Consider the following 27,625-nt stretch of genomic DNA (forward strand, 5'->3'; position numbering starts at 1 on the left):
GCTTCTCATTTTAAACCCCCCCCCAAAAAAAAATCAAATAGAGACAATAAAAAGCAGTCAGTGTAACGATGGTAAAAGGTTTAGTAGGAGAAATAACAGAAATTATTAAATAAAATGAGGCTTAGGAATGGGAGAATTTCATTTACCTAATCTTTCCTTTGTTCTATTTTTCTGTGTCCTCATTTGAGCAAATAAGGATAAATTGACTTAAAATTTAATCACTCTCTAATCTTTTTTCCCTGGTACCCCCTAATCATGATACTTCAAAGGGGTCCTATGAGATGTTATTGATTTAGATCTTAATAACATAGACTGTAATACATTTGGTGGTACACTCATAAAAAGGACATATTGCAGCACAGTATATTTTAATATTTCATACCTAATGATGTCCTTGCAGGTACTGCATCTTTGTTAATCCAGAATGACACCCAGGAAAGAACTACTGTTAATATGCATGGGATATATGTCTGAATGGTAAAATATCCCATACGTCTACTCAGAACAAAAAAGATTGTCATGATGATATAATCCCCTAAAAGAAAAGAATGAAAAAGGCATATTATAATCACAGTATCACAAAAACTCAGAGTCTAAAGGGATCTCAGAAATAGCTAATCCAGCCCATTCCTGTACAAGAATTCCATAGGTAATACACCCCTAAAGCAGCATTCTTATTTACATAATTAAAATTTGCACACATCTATATGAAAATTTCAAAGATAACTAATGTCTTGTATCTTGTTTTGTTGTTATTATTGTCATTTTTCTTACCAGATAATGTATGTGAGATTTCTGTTGAGTTCCGTAATCCCACAAATGCAAATTGGTACAATCTCCAATATTTAGGATCTGCTACTTCCACAGAGGTTTTCTTCCATTTATATTCTATTTCATTTCTAGGATACCCATCTGAAAAAAAAATAAGAGGAATATATGAGATTAAGATGTCTCAGTAGCCCATAACTTTGTGGGGAAAAGAGAACAATCAATATCAGAAATGTCACTTATTTTTCTCCTTTTTTTCTGTCTGTCTCTGTTTTCTGTTCTCCCCTTAATTTATTTATTTATTTATTTATTTTTTCCTGCTCTCTTCTACCAAGACTATTTTTCTCATTTCTGGATTTTCCCTATTTTGCCCAATGGTGCCTTAGGCCAGAAAGTAACATTTAAAGAGGTTCCTGATGCTTTAATCACACGAACCCTTTAAATCTCTGTCATTTTGCATCTTCAATATCATATTCCTATCTCTTTTCACATCCAATTAGTAAACATGTTCTGTTGATTCTTGACATCTATCCCATCTTCTCTCTCTTTCCTCTAAGACCAGTCCAAGAATAAACCCATATTAATTTTTCACCCGAACTATTTTAATGCCTCCTTAAAAATCTCGCTTCATCTATTCTCCCTTTGTCTACTGCATTCCCATTTCTAATATGCAAATCTGATAATAAAATTCAATGGGAGCAGAAGGAACAAAAATTCTCTGAAAGCACTTACCCATTATATCAGTATTTAAGATCTTCACAAAGGGGTATTAATTCAATTGGATAGACTTTTCTCATACTACTCTCAATCAAATACTCAGTTCCTTAAAAGTCAATATGGCTGACTGACAATTTTTCAGACATATAGTCAAATAGTGAAAATGTCATGTCAAGTGAGTGTTAACCTTTAGAAAAGGTAATAATAATTAAAGAGTATTTATATAGTGATTTGGAATTTGTGAAGTCTTTCCCTTATGTTAATTCATTTGATACAACAAACTTGTGGGGTAAATGCTATTATTATCCTCATTTTATAGATGAGCAAGTTGAACTTGAGAGAGATTAGGTGACTTAACCAGTGTTATATATCTGATGAATGTTTCAGGCTGGATTAGAAGTCAGAGTTGCTGACTTCCAGTTATTCATGTTATCTATTTCCCCAACTAGCTGCCTAGGAGGGAGGAGACTGGAGTTTGTTTTTAAATAGAAGGGAAGTAGCAAGTAGTAAGGGAGAAACAAGATTAGTGAAACAATGAAGGTGATGGAGGAGGGGATATGCTGTAGAAGATGGATTGAAAAAAAAAAAATCAAGGGTGCCTGTAGAAAGGATTTTGTTGGTTACAAAAAGAGTAGGAGTGAAGAAGATGATAGTGGGGGAGATATGTTTGTGCTTTGAAATTAAAAGGAGACTACAATGAATTCTCAATAAATTGCCTTTTTGCAGGGAAGGGGAGAAATACAAGGCAGAATTCTCAGCTGAAATGGTGAGGGAAGTGATCCTATGAGAGAATTGAAGAAAGATGAAAAGCCATTATGATGAGTGAGAGAGTGAACTGATTAAAGTGGGACATAAAAGCATTTCCTTACCTCAGTGAGGTTCTAGTTGAGGCTTTGTGAACCAAAATTTTAGTGGATCCAATCAGCATGGTTTCATGATTTTTTTCAAGCACACTAGATAGTGTCATGTTTAATACAAGTTTGAGACATCTACTCTTTATATACTACACACACACACCCCTTTGCTTTGGCTAGCTCCTTTATTATCTCCATCCAATCCTTCCTCCCTTTCAAATGGCTACCTTTTGATAGTCTTTCCTTCCTTTAAGACCCAGCAAAATATTTATCTCCTTCATGAAATCTCCCTAGTTTTCCCTAGTTTTTACCTCATAAAATTATCTTGCCTAACTTTGTAATATAATCACATCTGGATATGTGCCCTTTCTCTTACAAGATGAAAAGCAACTTAAAATCAGAGGAAATACTCTTTCTCTGTTTTTTTTTTTTTCCATTTCTCTCTTTTTCTCTGCCCTCCCTCTTGCCTCCTTTTCCCCCCCTCTCTTTCTTCCTGTCCAATATAAATAAGGACCTACCTACCATAGTGCTTTTCATAGAATATTCCATAAACTTGTATTAAAGTATAATTCTCACTACTTTCAATATATTCTTTCTTGAAAATTTCTATAAAATTTTACTTAGTGCTAAATTATCAAAACTTAATATAGGTTGGATAGTCATAACAATGAATATTTGGCAATAAAAAAGATCCCAAAATATGCTTAATTAAAAAAAAAAAAAAAGAATAGAGTCACATTGAAAATGAAAACTGTTCTTAGTCTATAGTGGAGAGGGCAAAGAATGAACTTTTTCATATAATTTCATGTGTTTTTTTTAAGAATTCTTTATTACTAGCTAGTCATCAAGAAAAAAAATATATTAAAATGATCATAAATGTAAATATTCCTGAGAATTCCTGAGAAAAATATGGTAAATAATTGAGCTACATTTTTACAATTATAACTTGTGTTTATTAAGTAATCATTATATAGGGTATGATGAAAGGGGAAAAAAAATCAACAAAGTACCAACCCTTGAGGAATTTGTTGTCTCCCTGGGTAAGCTATGTGCACTTATATGTATAATTTTTTAAAAATTGATAGCTATGTTATTTCATTTTGACCTCAATTTTCTCATTCTTTCTTATCAATAAGAACCAAAACCCTAATATTTTCTATGTAAACTATTCTAACTCATCCAGTTTCAACTAAAAAAAAAAAAATTCTTCCTATATTAAACAAGTATTAGCAAAAGGACTAATTCTATTCATTAGAATGTAAACTCTTTGAGATCCAAGACTTCTTGTCTCTATAATTACTTACAGTACAAAGTGTTTTACACAAACCACCTTAAAAGTGGTATTTGAAGTATATTTAATATAAATATCTTGGTAATATGAGTCAAATATTGCTTCTGCAAAGTGTAGAGAATTCTAATAAAGTTTTCTAAAATCTCTGCAAGAAAGCTAACCATGGATTTGACATTTGTACCTACTTATGTTATTGAGATCTCACATGACAAGCTCTGTAACATTTTTCAACTACATCAGAATAACTAGTTACTGCTTCGATAATTTTAATGCTTATGAAGTATGATGACCGAGATGTCCAATTGAGCTTTAAGTCTTGTCCTTTATTTTTAACATTAAAAGAAGAGACCTAAATTGTAAATATATATATATATATTTACAATGTATTTTATATAGTCCAAAGATAACCCTAACATGAATCTAGGGAAATCAAAGAACATAATTTCCTCCTTTTCAATCATTAAATAAACAATATTTGAATTTAAAATGAGATAAAATTATGAAGTATTTTACCACCTACAGCTGGAAAACTCCAGTGGGCAGGAATGTTCATCCATAGGGAAGTTATGTAGCTGAAGATAGCATTCAGCATTAATTGTCAACCTAATTCAAAGAAACAAAGATCTGCTAAGAAAAGAAACATGATATATTTGAATATTTATAAGATATAATCTTTTAACAACAAAATTAACACCAAAAAGGCAGCTGTATATTTTTACATAACATCAAAATTTCAGATTATAACACATTATCAATAAGCTTAACAAATTTTATATGTGGCAAATTATTCCATAATAACCAGAAATTTTCTGGAAATAAACGTAGTACAATGAAAGGTAAACTCCATTGTAGAGCTAGACTTCATAAATTTAATATTACCAGTATTTTTTTGAGGCAAAATTCTTAGACTTTTTAAAAATTTTAAAGAATCACAGTATAAAAGAAAATGCCTAGTAAAGCAAAGTTAGGAACCCAAAACAATGAATTTAGGAAATTTAGGTCTTAGAGTTCCGAATATAAATATGACTCACTTTAGATAACCTAGTCATATCACTGAAAATCATGTAATCATGAAATTTCAAAACCAACAAAGTACCTTCAAGATCGTATCATTCAAAATTCTCGTTTTATAAATTTAAGAAGTGATTTTTTCTAGGGCTCACAGAAGAAAGAAAACAATCATTTTTAAAGGACAGCATTTTAATGTTTTATGTATTAACTTCTACCTAAGAGAGCATAATTAGTGGGTGAATGTTCTAATGGAAAATAGTGGAGATTGTACATTTAGGGACTCAGAATTCCCATCCCCATTCTGCCAATGATAAGTCATGACACAGTTCTGTGCCTTGGTTTCTCTAACTATGATATGATACTAATGAATGTATTAGTTTTCCATCCTAATACACGCACGAAGTAATCATCTGAAATTGGTATAATCAATGATGTTGTAAGAAAAGGTAGGTAGCACAATGAATAGACTGCTGAGTTTGAAGTAAAGAAGACTGATCTTCCTGAGTTCAAATCTGATCTAAGATATTTACTCCTATTTGACCTTAAGCAAGTAACTTGAGATTGCTTGCCATTCTATAAAATGAACTAGAGAAGGAAATGGAAAACCAGTCCATTATCTTTGCCAAGAAAACCATAGATGGGGTGCCAAAGAATTGGACATAAGGGTAATGACTACGGAGAGATAAAGAAGAAAGGAGAGGAAGATTGGTAGTGCTAGTGGTGGTTTTGATTATGATGACAATTCAACACCTCTACAATTATTTGTTCTTTGGAAAACATTTTTACATACATAAATTTAAAATTTGCATACATAAAATTTCATGAACCCAAAGAATAAAAAAGAGCTAAATGATGAATGGGAGCTGACCACTACATATTACCAAAAAAAAAAAAAAATACTACACAGAAGTACAAATAAGTACACATATGACCAAATAGTCATATGCCTAGGGGTGATTTTATAAATAGGATAATTGATAAACAATATTCATTTCCCTTAGCATCTAGACAATATCAAAGAATGTCAAAGAACACAGAAGAAGGCCCCAAGGTAGACTGTTGTGAATATTTGAAAAGATAAAGATAAGAGTTAGAATGAATCAGTAGTCACTAATAGATTTATTCATTATGGGAAGCCATTTCCATTTTATTAATAATTATATTGAAATATCTATTGAAATATCAAATCTTTTTAATTGATACCATGAAAAACACATAAGGTAATTATTATAGGTATTGGGGTTATTAAATATGAAAGTATATTATTTTCTATGAAATGAATTGTCTTATAGGTCAAAAATACTAGTAATATCACCATTGTCTAAAACCAATTGCTTTTGAGAAGGGATGAGTGAGATTTGGGAAATAAAAAAATGTGAAAATTACAATTGGCAGTTATTCAAACATCCAAAGAACTTAGTGGATTGTCTGGAGGCAATTGTACATTCCCCCTGTATCCTCTGTCAGAATTCACATAACTAAACCTGGAAGAGATTCAAATCCTGTGTTCTGAATAAAAAATCTCCAGGCTACCAGTAGGTTTGTGAATCAGCCAATAATCCTAATGGAATATCTAGTTAGCTTTTGTAGGTAGCTTATTTCCCCATTTCCTCAGATCTTGTGCATTTTGGAACTATTTCTTATCTTACTTTATCCTGAGGAAATAATAATAACACCATGTTTCCATTAAAATAAATAGAAATTCCATGCTGGTATCATCTCTACTGTGTAGAACAGAAGACAAGAAATTTAAATCACTGGCATCCTGCAGTCATTTTCTATAACAAGCCAAGGCACAAATAGGCAGAAAGTATTTGAGAAGAGATGTTATATTTTTTTAAAAATTAAATAGTTCTTAGGAAAGATAGATTTCAAAATGGGTTTTGTGTTCAATGCAAGCTTTTAGGAACTTGATAATACAGATACCAGTGACATTATTTTGACATTTGAGATTTAATATATTTCATAAATTAATCACTGCAAAAATGTTTTGGCAGCTTATAATTATCAGCCACTTATATCAGTCACATATTACTGCTGTCCCTTTTAAAATAATTTCTTTTAACCCTACTTATGGATGGTGTTTTTAAAAGCATACATATAGAAAGCAGTTCAATTAAATTTAAAGCAAAACTTTCAGATGTCTATGATGAATTACTTGCCAGAATACAATTATCATTTTTAGCTCAACCAGAATATTCAAAATGTAGCCATTTTTTTGATTTAATAGAAAAACATTACCCTATTTAAAGCTTTTGTTACTTGGTTATAAAGATCCATTGAACAACTTTCCTAATTAATAGAACCAAAATTCATCATAGGATCATTTTCATTGTGGTACTTTCAAATACTTTAATGGTTTCTTTAATATATATAAATTAAAGAACCCTGGTATTAAGGGTTATCTACAGAGTAGGAAAAGAGCATTTTTCAAGTGGATAAATAGAAATGAGGGAGATCAGGACATTTAGATAAAACAAAACAAAAAATTTGTTCTCATCATGGGACATCAGTCCATGCATATTCAATGCACCTTTTGATGATATACTTTTATAGAGTGAGAAAATGGTAAGAGGGAACCATGAAAGTCATTTTTTAAAAAATTAATTTATTTCGGATCATACTTCAATAAGTTCCTAGGAAAAAATAACAGTCGAAAAAGTAAATAAGTCTAAAATTACATTTTTAATTTTTACCTTCTATCCAATCATATAAATCTATATGTAAATTGCTACTAGGGAAAGTATAGAACTCACATTGGGGAAAGATTTTTTTAATATAGATACATCTTTAGAAATAGACTTTAAGGTTAAAGAATTGGAATTTTGCAATAGAGTGGAGTGAATCATGGGAAAATAATTTTACTTACACCTTATTATTAAATGGATGCATAGATACAGAAATATACATATGCATATATATATATGTATATATATATATATATGCACATATATTTCTCTGTATGTGTGGAGAGAGACAGAAAGAGAAAGATACACACAGAGACAAATACAGGGAGGGAAAAGGAAAGGAGAGACAGAAAAAGAAGGAGGGGGAAGGAGAGACAGAGACACACATAGACAGAGAAAGAAGATAGAGAAAGACAGAAACTGAGAATAAGAATGAGTGTTAATGTTAGGAGAGAACTAAAGGGTAGTAAAACTTCAGTAGCAACAATAAGGAATATGATTAGCCCTGTTTTATCCTGGGAGCTGATCTCAGTGATTAAGATGTTTGGAATAAAGGGAGAATGATTTTATAAAAGCAAATGTATAAGCCTAGCAAGTGGCAAGTTGAGAGAGGAATTGTTATAGGGCATATCAAAAATTGTTATTCATTCATTCATTGAACATATATCAACTGCATATTGCATGTATTTGAGAGGGGGAAATAGATAGTGAATGAGATAAGACATAGTCCTTTCCCACTTAATATCTAGAAGAGGGAATCAAAATGTATGATATTTCATAGGATTATAGATGAAGAGTAGACAGAAACCTCATGGACCATCTACTTCAACTTCATTTTGGAGAAAGAAACTCTAGTTTAATGGGAGAAGTTTAATGGGAAGTGATGAGGAAGCATTCAAAGAAGTACTATTTGATTAGAAGTTGAAAAATAGATGGACTTTAAATAGTTGAGTTAGGAGAAACATTCTTCAAATAGGGTATAGTATGGACAAAGCTATAGAAATTGAAGAGCACAGAGAGATATTTTCATTATAGAGAAGAGTAATACAGATTTGTTGAAATACAAATTAAATGGATATGGATAATTGAGATTAAGGTAGGTGAAGCAAATCCAAATTGTGGGATTTTGATAAGAATATTTTTGTGTGTTTACATTTCATCATCAAAAAAGTGAAAATAATATGTTGTAATCCACACTGAGTTCTCACAATCCTCTCTCTGGCTACAGAAGGTCTCTTCATCACAAGTCTATTGGAACTGGCTTGAATCACCTCATTGTTGGAAAAAACAAAAAAAACACAAAAAAACAAAAACAAAAAAAAACAACATATCCATTACATATGAATCTCCCCCCCCACCCCACTCCCGAGGCTGGAGTTAAGTGACTTGCCCAGGGTCACACAGCTAGGAAGTGTTAAGTGTCTGAGACCAGATTTGAACTGGGGTCCTCCTGAATTCAAGGCTGGTGCTCTATCCACTGCACCACCTAGCTGCCCCTCCATATGAATCTTAATGAAAATCAAATAGTCTTAATAAACCAGAGGGTGCCACCAAAGATCTGGAGGCAGGGAAGCAAAGGGATAAGTTCCAAGCTAAACAAACATTATTCTGGAAGCAATATGAAGGATAAATTAAGGGAATTTGAAGAAAAGTACAATCAAAAGCTCTCCTGAAAGGTATTGAAATTGTCTCAGTACATTTTTCCTGAAATAAGGCAGTGACAGGAGGCAGGAGGGAGCCTAATGGAAGGGGTTGAGAGACAGTTGTCAGGATATGACAACTGATTAGACAAAATCAATGTTATGAATGTATAAAACAGAGTGACAGCAGTACCATAAATATAGTACAGTCAAAAGAGCAGCAGGTTTAAGAAAGAAAGATAATAAGCTTGCTTTTAATACTTTGAAATTAAGATAATGATAATTTTAGAAACAAATGTCTTTTGACTAATAGAAGTTACAAGTTTTGGCCAAGGAGAAAAAAAAATAATGGCCAATAATGGAATATATAAATAAGAGTCATCTTTATAAAAAATGTGAATTGTTTCTATGGAAGAAGGGCAGTGGTTAACAAAAAAAAAAGAGCCATAGACATACTATCGTGGAATAATGAGGGGAAATTAATAAACAGGGGAAGAAACATTAAGAAGGGGGAAATAAGGAACTAATATGTGCCTAAAGTCAAGGGAGAAGAAAATAAATTGGAGGAAGAAGTTATGAAAATTGGAGAAATGTCATTAGTTAAGGTGTTCTTTAAGAAATCAAAATAATTAGGATGATGGATCAGGACTCTGAATACAAAAAAAAAAAATAAGAGAGTGAAACATCTGGCATGTATAAGTATTGGAATTAAACAACTTTTTTTTTTTTTAATCAAGAAATTTCACATTGAGTGGACAACTAGATATATAATAGTTGAATATGGTAGAAGAAACAAGGGATGATTTGTTAATACCTTAAGGTAAAGCTAAAGAAGGCAAATTATTTTCCAAATCTAACAACAGTGAGGCTAGAAGCAGAATTTTTTTTAAAGTAGATGATGTTTGAGCATAATTCCAAATTACTCTCTAAAATGGTTGATTCAGTTCACAATTCCACCAACAATAAATTTGTGTCCCAATTTTTCTGCAACCCCTCCAATATTTCTCTCTTTCCCCTTCAATCATTTTAACCAATCTAGTATATAGGAAATAATATCTCACGTTAGATTTAATTAGGATTTCTCCAATAATGATATAGAACAATTTTTAAAAGACTTTAAATTATTTAATTTCTTTTATCAATTATGATACTTCCTGTACTAAATAACCAAAACATCTGTGTATTGGCAGGTCTGGCTTTAGGCAGAAGAGGCTGGAACTGATGTGAAATTGCTGAGGATTCTCTGGAGAGATGCATCTTTCCCCAAGTGTCTCCCTTAATAGTCTTCCTTTAGTACCTGAAATTTTCACTGTGAGTTTTTGCTTTCCCTTGAGTACTGATAAGCTTCTATTAAAATATAAGTAAACTATCTATGGCGAATAATACATTGGCCCATTACTTTAATAATACAGCAAACGGATGATCTCTCTGGTATGGCTCCTCTTGTCAACTACTGTAGATAGAATTCTATCCAATAATTATTTATTAAGAACTTATAATGTGCAAGGCCCTATGCTAGCTATCATTTGTAACAAAAAAGACAAAAATAAAATTGTCCCTCCTCTTAAATGACATACACACTATTGGAGGTGGTGAACACAATCTGAACACAGATTAAGCATAATAGGGCAGAGACAATGAAGTTGCAAATTAATCTATAAGAAAACAATCCTTTGAAATATACAGGGGAGGGGGAAGCATTAATAGCTGGAGAAGAGAGGTTGTCCATCAATTAATTCTCACTCACACTTACTAAATGATTAACCACCTTTTGGGTCATTCATCATTCTTTATGAAACTTCTTATGAGAAAGTCATATTGGATAAAATTCTGCAGACCTCTTGCACTTACCATCTATTTCCCATTTTTCTTTGTGCTACTTACAACTTTCATTCTACAAAGAATTCTCATTATGTCCATTAATATGTTAGAGGAACATGAATTAATTTATCAGTTTAGTTAGAAAAGAAAGGGATTTGAGGAAGTGGCATGTAGGTCAGCTATATTTTGATGGGGACTTTGGAGGAAGAGAAGAAAGGAGAAAAAATATTTGACAGTGGGCTGAGCAGAATAGGCTTTGATAAGGTACCACCGTGGGAAAGCTTCGATATTCCAAGGACAACAGAGGAAAATTGGAGTAGCAAATATACTTGGATGACTTTTAAAGACAAAAATACATATTGTTTGGACAGGTAAATGACGCAGTGGATAGAGAGCATGATCTGGAATCAGGGAGACTAGATTCAAACACTTAACTCTGTCTGCCTCAGTTCCTCATCTGTAAATTGAGCTGGAGAAGAAAATGAAAAATCACTGCAGATTTTTGCCAAGAAAACCACAGATGGAATCATGAAGAGTCAGATATGATTTAAATGTTTAAACAACTATATAACCATGTATTGATTAAGGGATAGCTTGGGAAATGAAGAAGACTCTATCTGCAGAATAGCTTGCTTTTTGTCCATCATTTGTAAAGATGTAACCTTCCTTGAAATATGAATATATTTTAAAATATTATGTAATCTTTTTCTTTTGTGAAACTTGTATTTTCAGAAACTTGTCTATAAACCTGATATATAGAAATATCATTTCTGCATTTGCCATTTAAAAAAAAAAAACAAGAAAAATATTTAATAGATTGTAGAACATTACTGTGAATAAAGGGATTAAGGTAAATATTTTTTTTTCCAAATTAAAATAACAACAAAAATATTACCTTAAGGTATAGAGAACTCTTCCATCACTCCATATTCGAAGCAATCTGTTGGGAGTTGTTATCCAATGAGCATCTGATTTTCTTGAGTTTCTGAAGAAAGTATCAGGGATCCAAATTTTTCCAACCATGTTGCTGTTAAGCATCAAGACTTTCATTGTGCTATTAAATTTTAAGCGACTATCAAACCAAGTCTGGGCAAAAATTATATCTATGGTATATTCCTGAAAAGAAAATAAAAAATATAAGGGTGTGTTAAGTTTTTTTTTTTTTTCATTTGATAGTTGTGTCTTGCATTTCTTTAAATTCTATGGATATCAAGCTCTTCTGACAAGTTGTAAGCTAACTCAATAAGGTTAATATCCTCAATGCCTAGCATAGTGCCTGGTACATAGTAGGCACTTAATATTTATTGATCAATTATTGACTAAAGCTTATTAGATCTTTCTAACTTGCCAAGAACCTAGGATTATTATCCATTTTATGAGTCATGGACCCCTTAAAATCTCTTAAAGCACATGGGCTCTCAGAAATAATACTTTAAAATATAGTATATATAATTCATAACATTATAAAGAAAAAATATACTGAAATAGTTATCAACATTAAGGCAACAACATAAACAAACAAAAATCCAGTTTGAGTTCCTAGCCAAATAAGAGTTCCTGGCCTAAGATATTTTGCATACAAGATTATAAATTAAGGCAGAATATTTTCCATTCCATTATAATATCTCAAAGTTCTTACAAATAATATTATATATTGTAGGAAATGATGAATGTCATTCTTTCACTTTTCCAATTAAAACATTTTTATTATAAATAAATGCTTTTCATAAAAACAAAACAAAGCAAAAAAAAAAAAAAAAAAAAACCTAGAGGATTAATCTAGGGCTAAAATCCTTGATTTTCATTCAGTCAATCATGTTTAATTTGATATTCAGATTTTGTCAATTTTAGTAGCAGTTAATGTGCATATTATCTGATAATTATTGAATCTGTCTCCATTATCACTTGCTATTAATTTTCCTTCAAGTAGAGATGTTCTATACTAATTTCTCTCTCCCCACACACATGTATGTATGTATGTATATGCATGTATGAATTTATATACATATATTCTATTCAAGTTAGAAATTCTTATCTAACTTTCCCTTCAATTAGGCAACTACAATACAAGAAAAGAAATGTAAGATCTCTTTCATGGAAGAATTTTTGCCTAAAATAAAAATAGGTATAATTGAAAGAATCTGTTGTTGTTGTTTTTTTTTTTTTTATTGTGAGGAATTTCCAGTGTGGGAATACCTAATGCAAATAATTTGTTTATGATATAATAATAGATATGTCCCAGGGAATTACATGAGCTATGGAAGTTACCTGTCAAGCATCACAGAACTAGTATCACTGGGAGATGGGATTTTAATCCTACACTCCTGACTCCAAACTCCATACTACCTTCACTATGCCTCCAAGCTTCCTCTCAGGAATAATTATAATTACAATGGAAAATGAAAATATTTAGCCATGATGAATCTGTATGATTTTAAATAGTGTTAAGTACATTTTAAGAAGTCTTGGCCACAGACGATATTTGCAAATAGGACATATTCTTTGGACTCAAATGACTATTCCCTATTTAATGGTTCATTGAATTAAGGAGGCTAGTTTGTTCAATTTCAAATGTAATAGAAGAAAATATTAAGTTATCTTCTTTATTAGGCACAATTTATTAACATGATAATAAAATCTTTATACCCTGTGTTCCTGCTTTCACTACTGAATTCCTACTTGGATGCTTTATCAGGACATAGTGATGGCTCTGTATTCATAAAAGCTAGGGGACAAATTACTGGCTTTGGTAGGATCTCTGTAACTAGAAAGACTTGAAGTGGAGTCCTTGTGATAGGCTGTAAATCTGTCATCTAAGGATTCTCTTTACCAGGTTCACTAAAGGGTGATTCCCTCCTTACTGCTCCACCCTACATCACTTAATCACCCCCCTCCCCTCACACACTCTCAAAGTAACTTGAAGAAACTACTAAGACAGAAAGAGCTCCACTGAAAATCAGTGGAAGGAAACTCCACTTTATGAAATTTATGGATTTCTTAAATGCTGAAGTATAATTCTCTTTAAAGTATCTCTTAGAGACTCCTATATCTTCAAAGAATTAAGATAACAGGAAAAGAGAGGTCTTGTGTTTTGTTATTGTGCCTGAAAGAATGTATAAGGGGCATTAATGTGATAACTTAGTAGTAGCTAGTATGTTTTTTCACATTGGAAATCTTTGACTAAAAGTTGAATGGTCACTTGTCAACCAATATTTGTGACACATGCTAAGGTTTGATTTTGATTTGTTAATTTCTAGGATCCCTTACAACATTGAGATGCTATTCTATGATAGTTTTCCTAATAGACATAAATATGGAAATCACTACAATAATATTCTTTATAAATGTGGTGGCAAATTTGTGGTGCACTAAAGCATGCATAAGGATCCCCAGAAGTTACATATTGACTTAAAACAACCACATGTGCATATCTATATATTTAATTACTATATCAAAATCAGTAAGGATTTACATGATTGCATATTGACTTAGAAAAACTGCATGTACCAATATGCATATGTGTGTGTGTATATATATGTATATATGTATACATACATATATACATACATATATATATATATATATATATATATATTCTATGAAAATCAGGGCTACACCCAAATCAGTGAATCATAAAATCATATAATTACATAATTATAATAATAACTACATGTAATATAATTATATAATTTACATACCTTATATTTTAGGCCTATAAGACTAATAAGCACCCTTCCCTTTTTTTTCTGATAATGATCCAAAAAAGGAAAGTTCTGAAAGTGACAATTCCATCACAAAGTAACTACTCAAATAACCTCGACTACCCACTATCCTCTAATCAAGCCTTCTGTTTTCATTCATCTACATCTGCCCCATGCCCTTTCCTGTGCCAGGCTTATTCGAATTCCCCAGTTTTCCTTAATGAACTCTTACTTGTTCTTTCAAATCTTTCTCAAATTTCTTCCCTTCTCCTATATATCTCATTTTGCAGTATCTACATAGGATTATAATGCCATAGAATCCAAACCCTGAGGTCCTTTCTCAAACTAAATTACCAAGCATTCAAACTTTACTACAGCAAGAGCAACTCTATTGGGCTGAACATATCATTTGAATGTCAAAGGTACACTTTGCTAAGAGACTATTTAATGGAGAATTCACACAAAATATTTATACTCTAGTCAGAAAAAAAAAAAAACAAAAAACAACATAATGACATTCTCAGAATAAATTGATTTATAACAGGGGACACATTACCATAGGACCACCCGGTATGGTGTGCCCTCATCAGAAAGGTGCTATGTTCTATGGGCAAAGCAGAATTGAATTAGCTCAGAAGAAAAGTGAGATGAACCAAGTTAGAGAAGTCACTTCAAATGTTCATAGGGACTATTTGTGTCTGATCTGTGGCAGAACATTCTGAGCTTGTATTGGTCTGATCAGTCATAGACACACTAACTTGACTCTAATATAGTAATGTCATTGTGTTCCTCTTAGAGCATGAAGGGAAACAACAAACCAAAATAAGATTAAAGAGGAAGAGATTTTAGAACTGGAAGTGGGATGGGGAGTGGAGAGGACTTAGTTGAAATGCCTACAATTTCATGGAAAGTGAAGTGAATTATCCAAAGTAATCTAGAAGACATATGACAAAACCAGAATTAAAGCCCTTAATTTACCTGAATCTAATCTTGGATTTATACTTATCTAACACACTTAAATAGCAGATCTAGGGCTAAAATACTTTGTCCAGCTTTACCAGTCCAGTATGTTTTTATATTTAGATAGAGATCACATCAACATCAGTGTTGTTGACCCCAAAGTCACCTCTATATCCAGCCAGCCATGCTACTTCTCATTTAAGTATGTATAGTAGAGAAATGATTTATTTACAAATAACTATATGTACTATGCCTGTATGTACGAATAGCAATATTGTGTACTAGATAGGTGACTTTGGAATGTGGATAAACTGGATTGCAGAGGTCTCATTCTCCTCCCCTCCCACCCTTGTCATATAAATACTAGTTTCATAATCATGAGCAAATCCTTCAAACTCTCAAGGACATAAGCCACTTCTAAAACAAGTTGTAAGGAAGGTACCAAGCTAAACTAACTCATTAAAGGAAGCTTCTTCTTCATCTTTGAGTTTACTACACCAATGAAATCTCAGGTATGCTCTTTTTTTCTTTTCCCAAAACACACACACACACACACAACTACACAAATGCATCCATACACACAGAAGAAAGGCATAAAACAAGGAACATATTAAGTATTTAATCTGATTGAATTATTTTAATTTTTTAGCCAAATCAATATTCACTTATCAGATCTTACTATTTTAGACCTACTATTTGTCCCTTGCTAAAAATTTAATACTGGATTAAATTAATTTGTCCAAATAACAGTGATTTGTGACCAGACTTCAGAAAGTAGTTGAGAGAATATATTTTTAAATTAAAATGCACAAACCAGTGGAGCAGTTATGTTGATAAGAATGACGCTAAGGTTTTTCATGAAAAAAAATTATCATATTCAGACATGATCATTTTATAAGGCACAAGAAATTCAGTAATCAGAATTGTACATATGTAGTGCATCTACTAAGGGAACACCTCTTGTGATAACAAAATAGAATTGCTTTTTTCCCCTTAGCCTTTATGTAATTCAATTCAAATGTACATTAAGGATTTCTTCATCTGAAGCTGATGAAGCAAGAAGCAATCCCACTCACACCATTCTCATTTACTGTATCTATTGCAGCAATCTGCTTTGTAACAAATATTCCATACTGACTTTCTCCCCCATCACATACCCCTTCACTCACTGATTCTGGTATTAACATAATTCCTTCATTCTTTTCCCCCCAAAGATAATTTAGTATCAATTTCAGATTCTAGTGAGATCTAGCTGGTTATACTCAATGTATATACTATTCTGTTTATTATTCAGGAGATAGAAATTGCTTCCCTGGCAGGAAATGGATTATGTCAATTTTCCTCAGATTCTGGTTCTTCATTTACATTGATAAAGTGTGGCTGTGCCATGTATTCTTCATCAGTGCCTAGAATACAGCAATGATGATGGTGACAATGATAGTAATAATAAAGATCATTAAACTATTAACAATAATTATATAAGTTTTTTAATTAGTATGTACTTTTTATGGGGGAAGAACTATTTTATGCATTGGTCCATTTAATCCTCACAGTTGTTTGTTGTTGTTGTTGTTGTTTTTGTTTTTTTGACAGTGAGGAAAATGAAACCCAGAAAATGACTTCTTTAGATTATATGAATTTCCTGTTGTCACAGATAAGAAGTGGTAATATAGGATTCAAATTCTGGTCTTTGGATTATAAATCCAAGGTCTTTTCTACTACATGAAAGCTTCCTGTTGACAGATCACAGTCTCCTAAGTACATGGAATAATTTTCTTCCAGGAACTCTAGTTCCTGTGATATCAGGAGACCCCCAGTATGTCTCTGTTTCCATTTCTGCTTGTGTGTGCGCATGCATGAGTATGTGTGTGTCTGTCTCTGAACTGACTTCGTCTTTTTTCTGTCTCTGCCTGTCTGTCTGCCTGCCTCCCCCACTAATTCATATTAACTTTAAGTCTATGCAAAAACATCTCAAGGTTCTCAGAGTCTGGGGATAAACACAATGTGGATTTCATTCAAGACACTGTTATCTTTCATGCACTCGTGACATATTTTAACATGTATAATATGTTTTAATATATTCAACATAAATAAAGAAAGTATATATTTAGATCTCCCACCTATGCTAAAAGACTTAGATGTATTATTTCTTGATAATAGCAATTTTCTTTTATACTGAAATACTTTTTATAGTATATTACTTTTGGGCCTCATTTTTTCTTGACCAACTTATAAGAGAAGAATGAAAAAAAAAAAAAAAACTACTATATGCCCAGCACTATGCTAGATAATTTATAAGTATGATCTCGTATGCTCTTCACAACTACTTCAGGAAGTAGATGCTATTTTATACCTATTTGATAATACAGAAAATTGAAGCAGCCATAGTCTCTTTCCCAGGTTATAAAACTAGAAGGTGTCTTTGATCAAGTATGAACTCAGGTTTTCCTGGCTCCAGACCCAGCAATTTCTCCACTGGGTCACCTAACTGCCTCTAAGAAAGCAAATAAAATTGCTTGATCCACTCTGCTTAATACAGCTCCTGGCACCTAGTAGGTGTAGTATATTAAATGTATACTGCATGAACTGTAACAATAACTGATGTCACAATTTCTAGTTTGAAATAAACATTTGAAAATTCACAGTGACCATTCTCTATGCCAAAATATAAGTTTATATAGAAGAGATTAAAGATAAAATAAGAGATAAAATAGGCACCAGGGGTGGTAAATGTGAAATAAACTTGGGAGAGCAATTAAGTTACCAAGGAAAGGAGTTTGGAAGAAGTTATTAAGGGAATTGCCACAGGACCTGTGTATGCCATTGACTGGTGGTCTAAATCCATAGAGGTGTTCAGCAGATTAACCAGTTAGCTAAAATAAAGAAGAAGAAGTCATGAAAGGAAAGACACTATGAGGAGAGAAAGCATACATTACAGTGAGCTGAGTTTAGCCAAGATCTTCATCATGGGCATATCTTTTAGAGGGAAAACACAACCTTGGGGGTTTTCAGGGGAGGTAAGGAAATGCCAGGAAAGAAAAAGCTCAGAGGGAGGGATAAGGAGGGACCTAATGAAATACACCTGGCAGAGCAGATCCTAGACCTGTCTAAAAACTTTGCTAATCAATATCTCAAAGATTGTTTAATGATGACCAGAGGTCTGAGGGATAGACAGTGGAAGATGATAAAGAGTTCCATTCTTACAAGTCACTCTATACAAACCAGATAGTCTGGGAGTTGGTTTTGTCTGATAATAGCCAGATTTGCTTTTTCCAGATAGGGGAAAGAAAGTAAGTCCACATCAATAATAATAAATATACCTTTAAATATTTGCAAAGAAATATTTCCATTACTTCTGTATTTTCTATTGTTAACCATTCTTAAAATGTTAACACATTCTAATTTAATAACTTTGTTTGCAAAATAGAATATGGTTGCTATTCCTAATTTTTTAATCTTTTAAAGTTAAATGGCACAGAAAGAATTTCCAATCTTGAAATTTTTGTTTGTTTTTTTGAATTCCACGTCCCAATGATGCTCAATTCAATAAATATTTCTAAAGGGTCTACTTTTTCCCAGGAAGTAAAAGAAAAAAAAAAAAAAAAAAAAAAAGAGTTCCTGCCATAGAGAAGCTTGTAGTCTTCATAATTAAAATAATGTGGGGATCCAGATAACTGTACACGATTAGAAATACAAGTTAACTATAAGTACAATACATATTTCATGAAATTATACAGAATTCATTGTGTGGAATGGGGAGAGGAAGGGAAATCTGACAAAATTATGTACTCCATAAAGAACTAAAATATATTCCATGGAAGAAAATAACACGTAAATTAAGATAGAAAAGATGCCAATAGGTAAAAATAAAAGCTAAGTAAATCATGTTTATTACAGTTATAAAGATCAGTGTGATTAAAAAAAAATTTAAAAACCAGGCTGAATTTTGTGAATAAAGATATTGTAATAGGAGAATATTAAAGACTAGTAGACAGAAAGAGTGTAGTGCTTCATTGAACTGAAGCACTCTCAGCCTAAAAATCAGAGCAGCAAAGAACTTTTTAATATACCTTGTTGACAGTTGCAAATTCAGCATCTCTGTCTCATCCACAAAAAGCTCTTGGGGCAAGTGGCACAAGAGCATGTCAAGTTGTAAGCTAACAGAAAAGACCCAAGAGAGGGAATAATGTTTTTTTTTTAATAGGATGGATTTTGAATGGAGGGAATGATATTGGCAAAATATCATTGTTTTCTGTAGTTTGGGTCTTTCTTCTTGCTAGCTTTCTTGGTTGAGAGATTAAATAATTAGGTTGTTTGTCCTTTGTTCTCAAAAAGCATCATGTTATTTCAGCCATTTTGCCCACAGGCTGTCTGGTGTTTCCATTCTAATCAATAAAGACTATGTTTTCATACAGCAGTAAGTAGCAAATTCATTTGCTGCAGACCCCCGCCCTTGGTTATTTTGGGGAAGGAAGGAGAGAGAGAAAAGGAACTGACCCATCTCGGTTTAGACCTCAGTTTACTCTTCATCATTATCAGGGAAATGATGCCATGACATGCCTGCCTCACTTTTCCTTCCAAAGCCATCTGGGTCCAGTGGCAAGATATAGATCCAGAAGACTAGAAATGGCTCTGGATAAAATGAGAACCCTTGGCCTTTTAAAACTAAGGTCTATAACTGATTTCAGTTTGATTAAATCTTTACCCATTCAGTCATTAAGATTAGGGACTTTTTGAGGCAAAGAATCTCCTCTTTCACCTAGTTCCTCTTTCCCCAATAAAAATAAAATAAATAAATAAATCCGAAAGAGGAAAACCTTTAGAGTTTTTGGCCAAAGCAGAAATGACTGCTATTTACATTCAATCTGAGTCAATCAGTACCCAAACAAGGACCAAATGGAGCTTGGCCTGAGATTTATTTAGGTAGCAATTTCTCCTTTTTATAGTGCGTGGGAAATTGCTTCAACTTGTTCAAAGTCAATTACAGGCTGAGTACAGATAATCCACATGAACCTTTAGGATAGACATATCTCTTTTTTTAGTAAATTTAGTTTTTTAATACACATTATTTTATGAATCATGTTGGGAGGGCAAATTAGAGCAAAAAGGGAAAATCATGGAAGAGATTAAAAAATAGAAAAAAAAGTGAACATAACATGTGTTGATTTACATTCAGTCTCCTTAATTCTTTTTCTGGATGCAGAACTGCATTTTCTGTCCAAAGACTATTGGGATTGCTTTGAATCACGGAGAAGAACCAAGTGTTTCATAGTCGATCATGACACATTGTGTACAATATTGTGTACAAGGTGTTCCTGGTTCTACTTGTTCCACTCTGCATCAGTTCATGTAAAACTCTCCATGTCTTTCTAAAATTAGTTCATTTTTAATAGAACAATAATATTTCATTATTTTCATATACTACAGCTTATTCAGCCACCCCCTAATTGATGGGCCTCTACTCATTTTCCAATTCCTTTCTACCACAAAAAGAACTGAAACAAACACTTTTGCACATGTGGGTCCTTTTCCCTCCTTTATGATTTGCTTGGGATGCAGACCCAGTATGGAATTGCTGGGTCACAAAGTATGCCCAGTTTTACAGCCCTTTGGGCATAGTTTCAGACTACTCTCTAGAATGGTTCAATCACTTCACAATTCTACCAATGATGCCTTAGTGAGTTTGTACATAGCTGCCCCTCTCATGTTTCTTTTGAGCTTCTGCAATTCTGCTTTGCTCAGAGAGCATGGCCCCTTCTTTGTTGTAAGCACACAATGCTGGGCCATCATGGATCAGTATCTCTCATGTTTCACAATTGATACCAAAGGTTTTTGGAGATACCTTCAGAATATCCTTGTATGTTTCTGTCTTCTATGTAAGTGCTTTCCTTGTTATCCATAAACATTATTTTGGGCAAATTGAATTTGGCATTTGAACAATATTTGAACTACATGGCCAGCCCATTGGAGTCATACTCTGCAGAAGAATTTGAATGCTTAGCCATTCAGTTCAAGAAAGGATCTCATTATTCCCTACTTAATCTTACCAAGTGATCAGTGCTAAAGTGAGCTAGATGTGTTAGATATGGGGGAAGCAGGACTGAGATCATGTGTAGTCAAAAGCACACCTAACATTTATCATTATTCTGAGCCTCCAAAGAAATAAAATGAGTTGATCTAGAATGGCATCTCTGAGTGAAAGACCAAATAGAACTGATCTAAATAAATAAATAAAACAAATAAAAAGTAAAAACCAGGATAAAATCTTACCTTCCCTCTCATAGGAAATCCAAAATTCTTGGGGCTTCTTGCCTCACACTGCCAAACCACTCAGAGGACATATGTATATATTATTTTTATATACATATATTAACTATATCTAGTTAGATTGGTTTCTATTATTTTCAAGAAAGTTTTGTGATTAGCCCCATATGACAGTAGAAGAGCCCAATCTCAAGACAATCAACAAAAATGAATAAGCTAGTTAGGCTATACAATATTTTATTTTTCTACTGGCTAATGATAAGTTCTATAAACTACTTGGTAAAAATGTATCATAATCTTACTTGCTAGTACTCTGTACAAAGGAATACACTTTTTGAATGTTTATTTATTTATTTTAAATACTGGAACCTCTCAAAATACCTTGGGTTTTACTAGTTAGATTTCTTTTTTAAAGACTAAGATTTCAAGTCAAATCCCTCTGGCTCCTTAAACCGACCAATTACAGATCTCAAATCAAACCCCACTTGGTTACTGTTTGGGATTTAATCCACTCAGAGTAGATGCAAATAGCAATTGATTTCTGTTAAGGCCAGAAACCCTAAGGGTTTAGACTAGATAAAAGAGACAATTCTTTGCCACAATTGTTATCTTTGTTGTCACAATTGAAGGGTCTTTACTTTAGTCAAAATGAAACTAGTTAAAGACTTTAGCTTAAAAATGCCAACTTTTTCCTCTGCACCTAGGGCCATTTGCAAGCTTCTTGCCCAGAGACCCAGATGGATCTGGAGGAGAAAGTGAAGCTGGTGACTTTGCTTAGCCCAAATTCACTTAAATACAACTGATTTGCATGTCATGACATCACTTCCATGACAATGATCCTCTTTGAGAATTAAGGAGAAACAATAATAACTTTGCCTATCTGAGAGATAATCAGTCCTTCATTTTAATAAAGCCCACCTCTAATCCTGTTAATCAATTAGATTTGCAAGCTGTTTGATACACCTCCTCTTTGGAAGGTTATACATACTGAACCCACCGCAAGATGGTTCTCTTTAGTCTAAAAGAAAGGACCAAATAATTATTTGGTCCTTTTATTAATTTTTATTTTTTAATTTCTATATTTTATTAATTTATTTATAATTTTATTGTAATTTTTATTAATAAGCTTCTTGTTTAATGATTACCCAGAAATTATGTCTTTGGAATCTTTTTAAATGTCACACTGGGGGGACCTGAAATAAGATCTTTAATCGTTTATCTGGTTTATGAAAATGCCAATCTATAGAATAGTCCTATTGATGGAGTGAATGGACTCCAAGGAAAGACCATGTCCCTAGCAACAACTCAATACCTAAGTATTAACTTATACTATCTAAAGATTAAACTATAGAAGTCAACTCCTGAGAGTATCTTATATAAACAAGACAGCTAGGACCAACAATTAACTTACTGCCATACATAATATCATAATTAGCTCAATTTGTTTGGAGTTTTTCCCCATAAAAGGCCCCACCTTTTTCTTGTTGATTGCTAGTTCATTAGAAACTTTTGTCCACCTATTAAAACTTAACAGTAAAGCTTTCTCCTTGACCTGGAGATGGTTTGAACTTCTGAATTAATTCCATAGACTCCTCACTTTCCTGACTTGATGAATCTCATGGGCTTCACTGATTAAAAAGCTGATAGAAAACAGAATGACCATTACATGTTTTATAAGTGAGTAGCAGGTATATGCTGTTTGGTTTACTTTATAACTCTCTGTTATTGGTTTAAATACCAATAAAAGAGGTAAGTCTAAAATCTGGAGTGACTGTCATTGTTGTGCCACAGTTCTCTCTTAATGTCCTGACCCAGTTTCCCTAATTGTCCTATTCAGTTACTCTGCCTCAGGTTATAATCATTCCCCCTTAATGTTAGGATAAAGGTCTTATATCTTAGACCTTAGGCTATAGTCATTCCCTCTTAATGTGTGATGGGATAAAGGTCTTTATCCATATTAGACATCATTAGAATATCTGAAACCTCTCCAGTATTTTCCTCCATTATGTCATTCTCATCCTAGGTTCCTCCCCCCATTAGGTCATCCCCATCCAGGTACCTCCCCCATTTATGTCATGGGTCTGGTAACCCTATAAAAAAAAAAAAAAAAAAAAAATTGTATCCTGACATTCAGGGTTGAATTCTTTGAAAGGATAGTCTCATGCAGCACTGGAACGAACCATGGATCCATTTGGTCCAAGCAAATCTCAACTATTTAATAAATTATTAAATTGTTCTCTAATCTCTGTCTTGCTCAGTTTCTCTGGCATTACAATATACTGGACATATTCTGACTAGTATAAAAGATAAGACTCAGCACACCTTCTACTTGCAACACAGAGTGAGAAAGGTGACCTCAAAACTACTTAAGACTTATACATCTGAATTAGCTAGTCCATTGAAATTACAGTTCTGGATCATAACATAACATAGTCCAACACAAAACAAACAAACAAAAATGCTTAAATGGATATCTTGTTGAATAAATTACATATACCCAAAAAACTACCATCTTTACCACCACAAAACTATGCTCATGTTGTTTGTCCAGAGGAATGAAGGTGGCAAATAGAGTTCGCTCCTTTGGCATTTCTTATAGCTATAATTAATTGATTTCAAGATATCCATAGATATAGGTTCGGATCATATTAGTTTCCCAACATTTAGAGGTAAAACTGTATTGTACTTAATTAAGGAAACAATTTTTACAAAGCTGAAATTGTTTGTCATGCCTTTTCAATATGCATAGTACCATGAAATGTTAATCATATAAATTTAAGTACTTACAGGATGCCAAAGTACAAAAGCATGTGACCCACTTATTTACTCTAAAAATGTTCTGTAATCAACACAGAAAAAGTCTCTACCCATAGAAGTTTGCAATATAAGGCAATCTAATGTGAACCACCAAGAACTAAGCATTTGACATCTCTGGATATGACCTGTATAATTTCTAAATTTATCTTGATCTAGCTAGATTACCACATTATAGAATTTGTGTTTCAAAAGAAGTTTGTTCAGATAGTTCTGTGTATCTGTGATATCATATTCAAAAGTACAATCCTTGTTGGCTCAATTAGACTGACTATTGAAGCTTGATAAAGCTCTATCTGAAAAAAAAAAAAAATTGGCAGTAGAGTCTACATTGCATGGTCTGATGTTTGTATTTATTTATATTATTAAAATCTTATGGGAAAAAAATTCACCACTATCTATCTTTCTCATGCAGAAAATTAAGGTGTTTTCAATCATAACATGCTTTCATTGGGCTATTAGAAGGGTAACATATGCATTCCTTTGAGGAGTGTTCATATCATATTTGTACATGACTAAGTTGACTTCTAAATCGACAAACACAGTTCTTGATGTGTGTGTTTTTTAGTGAAAAATTCCCAGGATTACTACACAATTTGCATTATAACAATAGTTTGAAAATTATTTCCAATACCAGACATATTTTTCCTCATTCAAAAATGGCTGCATCCCAAAAAATTCATTTAATTACCAAAGTAAAGATATCAGTTTAAATTCACCATGAAAGAAATGGAAATGCTACATTAAAAACATTTAATTAATCTACAAAACTTATGAGTTCAATATGGAACTGAGTGGCTTTAAGCAGCAAGTAATATAAATAAGAGTATAAGAGGCCTTGAAAATGTGTACTTTCATGGAACACTTACTAAAACACCCATCTTATTTGACATTTCTTTAAATTTTCATGTGGCCAAGTTTTAAATGTTTTATGCAGGGGAATGGTGTTATAGTATCACTGGCCAGGGAATGAATTTATTTTTAATGTTATATGCAGGAACAGGGTCAGTCATTAGAAAAATAAGAGTTCAAAGTAGGCAAAATTTGTCTTCACTTCCCCATCCCTGGCCTCCATTGCTCATATACCCATGCCTCTAGGTACACATCTTTTCCTACTTTAGTTGCCATCCAATCTCAGAGAAATATAGAAATCAGGATTTCCTAAATTAAAAGGATCTCATTATTCATCTACCCCAATCTGTACTTGAAAGAAAAAATTCCCTTCCCAATATTCTTACTAAGAAGTTATCAAGGTTTTCCTATAAAACCTCTAATAATGAGGAATCCTAAAGCATACTTTTCATTTTAACATTGCTCTCCTTATTAAAAAGTTCATCTGCTCTTTAAAGTAACTCCAAATTAGCCTCTGTGAAATTGGTACTCACTGTCCCTTGTCTGCCAACTAGGAAAATGCTAAGCAATAAATCATATTTCAAAAAATTGGAAGACAACTACCATGGACTCTTCTAAGTATTCTTTTTTGCAGGATGATCATTACTAGTTCTTTCATTCTATCTTCATAATACATGATCTTTCAGACTCTAAACCATCCTGATTTTCCTTGCTATAAGAATACAGGGATATCTATCTAATGTACATATGTATATAGGTAGGTATCTAATCTACTTCTGTCTATTATTTTTTTTTTAAGAATGAAGATCCAGGGGGCAGCTAGGTGGAGCAGTGGATAGAGCACCAGCCTTGAATTCAGGAGGACCCCAGTTCAAATCTGATCTCAGACACTTAACACTTCCTAGCTGTGTGACCCTGGGCAAGTCACTTAACCCCAGCCTCAGGGAAAAAAAGAATGAAAATCCATTCTCTGCTATACCATCTTATTTGGAAGATTGAAATCTGTCAGTAAGCCTTGAAGAACCATAGTAAATGGCACTGATCTTAAAATTCTAGGGCTGCAAATCCAAGTTTATGTTGTTACAACTCCCCTAGAAGAACTGATTACCCAAGACTTTCATTACCCAGAGCTTCAGGTTGTTTGAATTATACAATCACTTATGTGGGAATATTATTGACCCATACTTTGAACCAGGTAGTAATTAGAGAAAAACGAACATTTGTGTGAGGAATGAAAGTTATTTGTAAATCATGAGTATGAGTTATTACCCCAGGAAGAATTTCTTGTATAAGAAAGCTATCTACTATGGGCATTACTACACCCCAAGGATATTGTAACATATAACATATTGTACATATTATACATATTGGTTCTTCAAAGATATGTTGTCCCAAGTTGCACAGATGCTTCTACAAAGCATTTATTGGGAAACATTAAGGCTAGAAATAAATTTTATATACATCATCTCATTTGATTATTCCTCCAACAATATTATTTTTTAAAAGCTGCAGGTCTTGTTGTTCCCATTTTATAGATAAAGAAAGTAAAGCTGAAGGAAATTAAATGATTTGCCCAGGCTTACATATTATCTAAGACACAATTCAGATAATTATACTTCACACTTTCTATAATTAGCTAAATTGTCTTTTTCCATAAGAAATAGTTAAGTCAATTATTTTAGAATCTCTTGAGTAGACATATCAATTTTTATAATCTTTGTTAAATCTCTTAATGACAATAACATGAAAAGGCTTTAAGAAGCCTCTAATTCTAAAATAGCTTGAGGTATTTTAGGATTTGGTTAATCATTGACCCTAATGTCAGATCTTAGCAAAATTTCATATTACTGAAATTAAATTCTTATTTGATGATAACTCGATGGTTACATGATTCTCTATGCTTTTTGGTTCCCATTAATTGCCTATGGGAGGCATTAAAATAATCTGTAAAATATTGATGACATTTCCACGCTACTTTAATTTTACTGTTTATCTTTAATTGCATTTTAATTAGATTTTTAAAAAATTATCTTTAATTAATTATAAGTGTAGAATTTGAAGAATAAGTAGAAATTTCCCCTAGAGGGAAAGAGATTCAACAGGCTAATGCTTTCATCTGGTATTGTAAGTTTTGAAACTTCCTGAAAGTCACATGTAGGGCATAGTGATTTAGTGGATAGGATTGCTGGGCTTGCAATTGGGAGACCTAGATTCAAATTCTCCCTTAAATGCATATTATCTCTCT

The 27,625-nt window shown here is 32.6% G+C and overlaps 1 protein-coding gene across 1 annotated transcript in view; it reads right to left on the reverse strand.

Annotated features, from left to right (window-relative positions):
* GABRG1 (gamma-aminobutyric acid type A receptor subunit gamma1) overlaps nt 1-27,625 on the reverse strand; it is an 89,723-nt gene that overhangs the window by 14,257 nt on the left and 47,841 nt on the right. Inside the window, exons 4-7 of the mRNA XM_074273559.1 lie at nt 11,685-11,905; nt 4,151-4,233; nt 775-912; nt 383-535 (exon numbers count right to left, since the gene is read on the reverse strand). Of these exons, the coding sequence (XP_074129660.1) occupies nt 383-535; nt 775-912; nt 4,151-4,233; nt 11,685-11,905 (595 nt within the window). The remainder of the gene's footprint in view (nt 1-382; nt 536-774; nt 913-4,150; nt 4,234-11,684; nt 11,906-27,625) is intronic.

Source organism: Sminthopsis crassicaudata, chromosome 6 (assembly GCF_048593235.1).
Source record: "Sminthopsis crassicaudata isolate SCR6 chromosome 6, ASM4859323v1, whole genome shotgun sequence".
Lineage (NCBI taxonomy): Eukaryota > Metazoa > Chordata > Mammalia > Dasyuromorphia > Dasyuridae > Sminthopsis > Sminthopsis crassicaudata.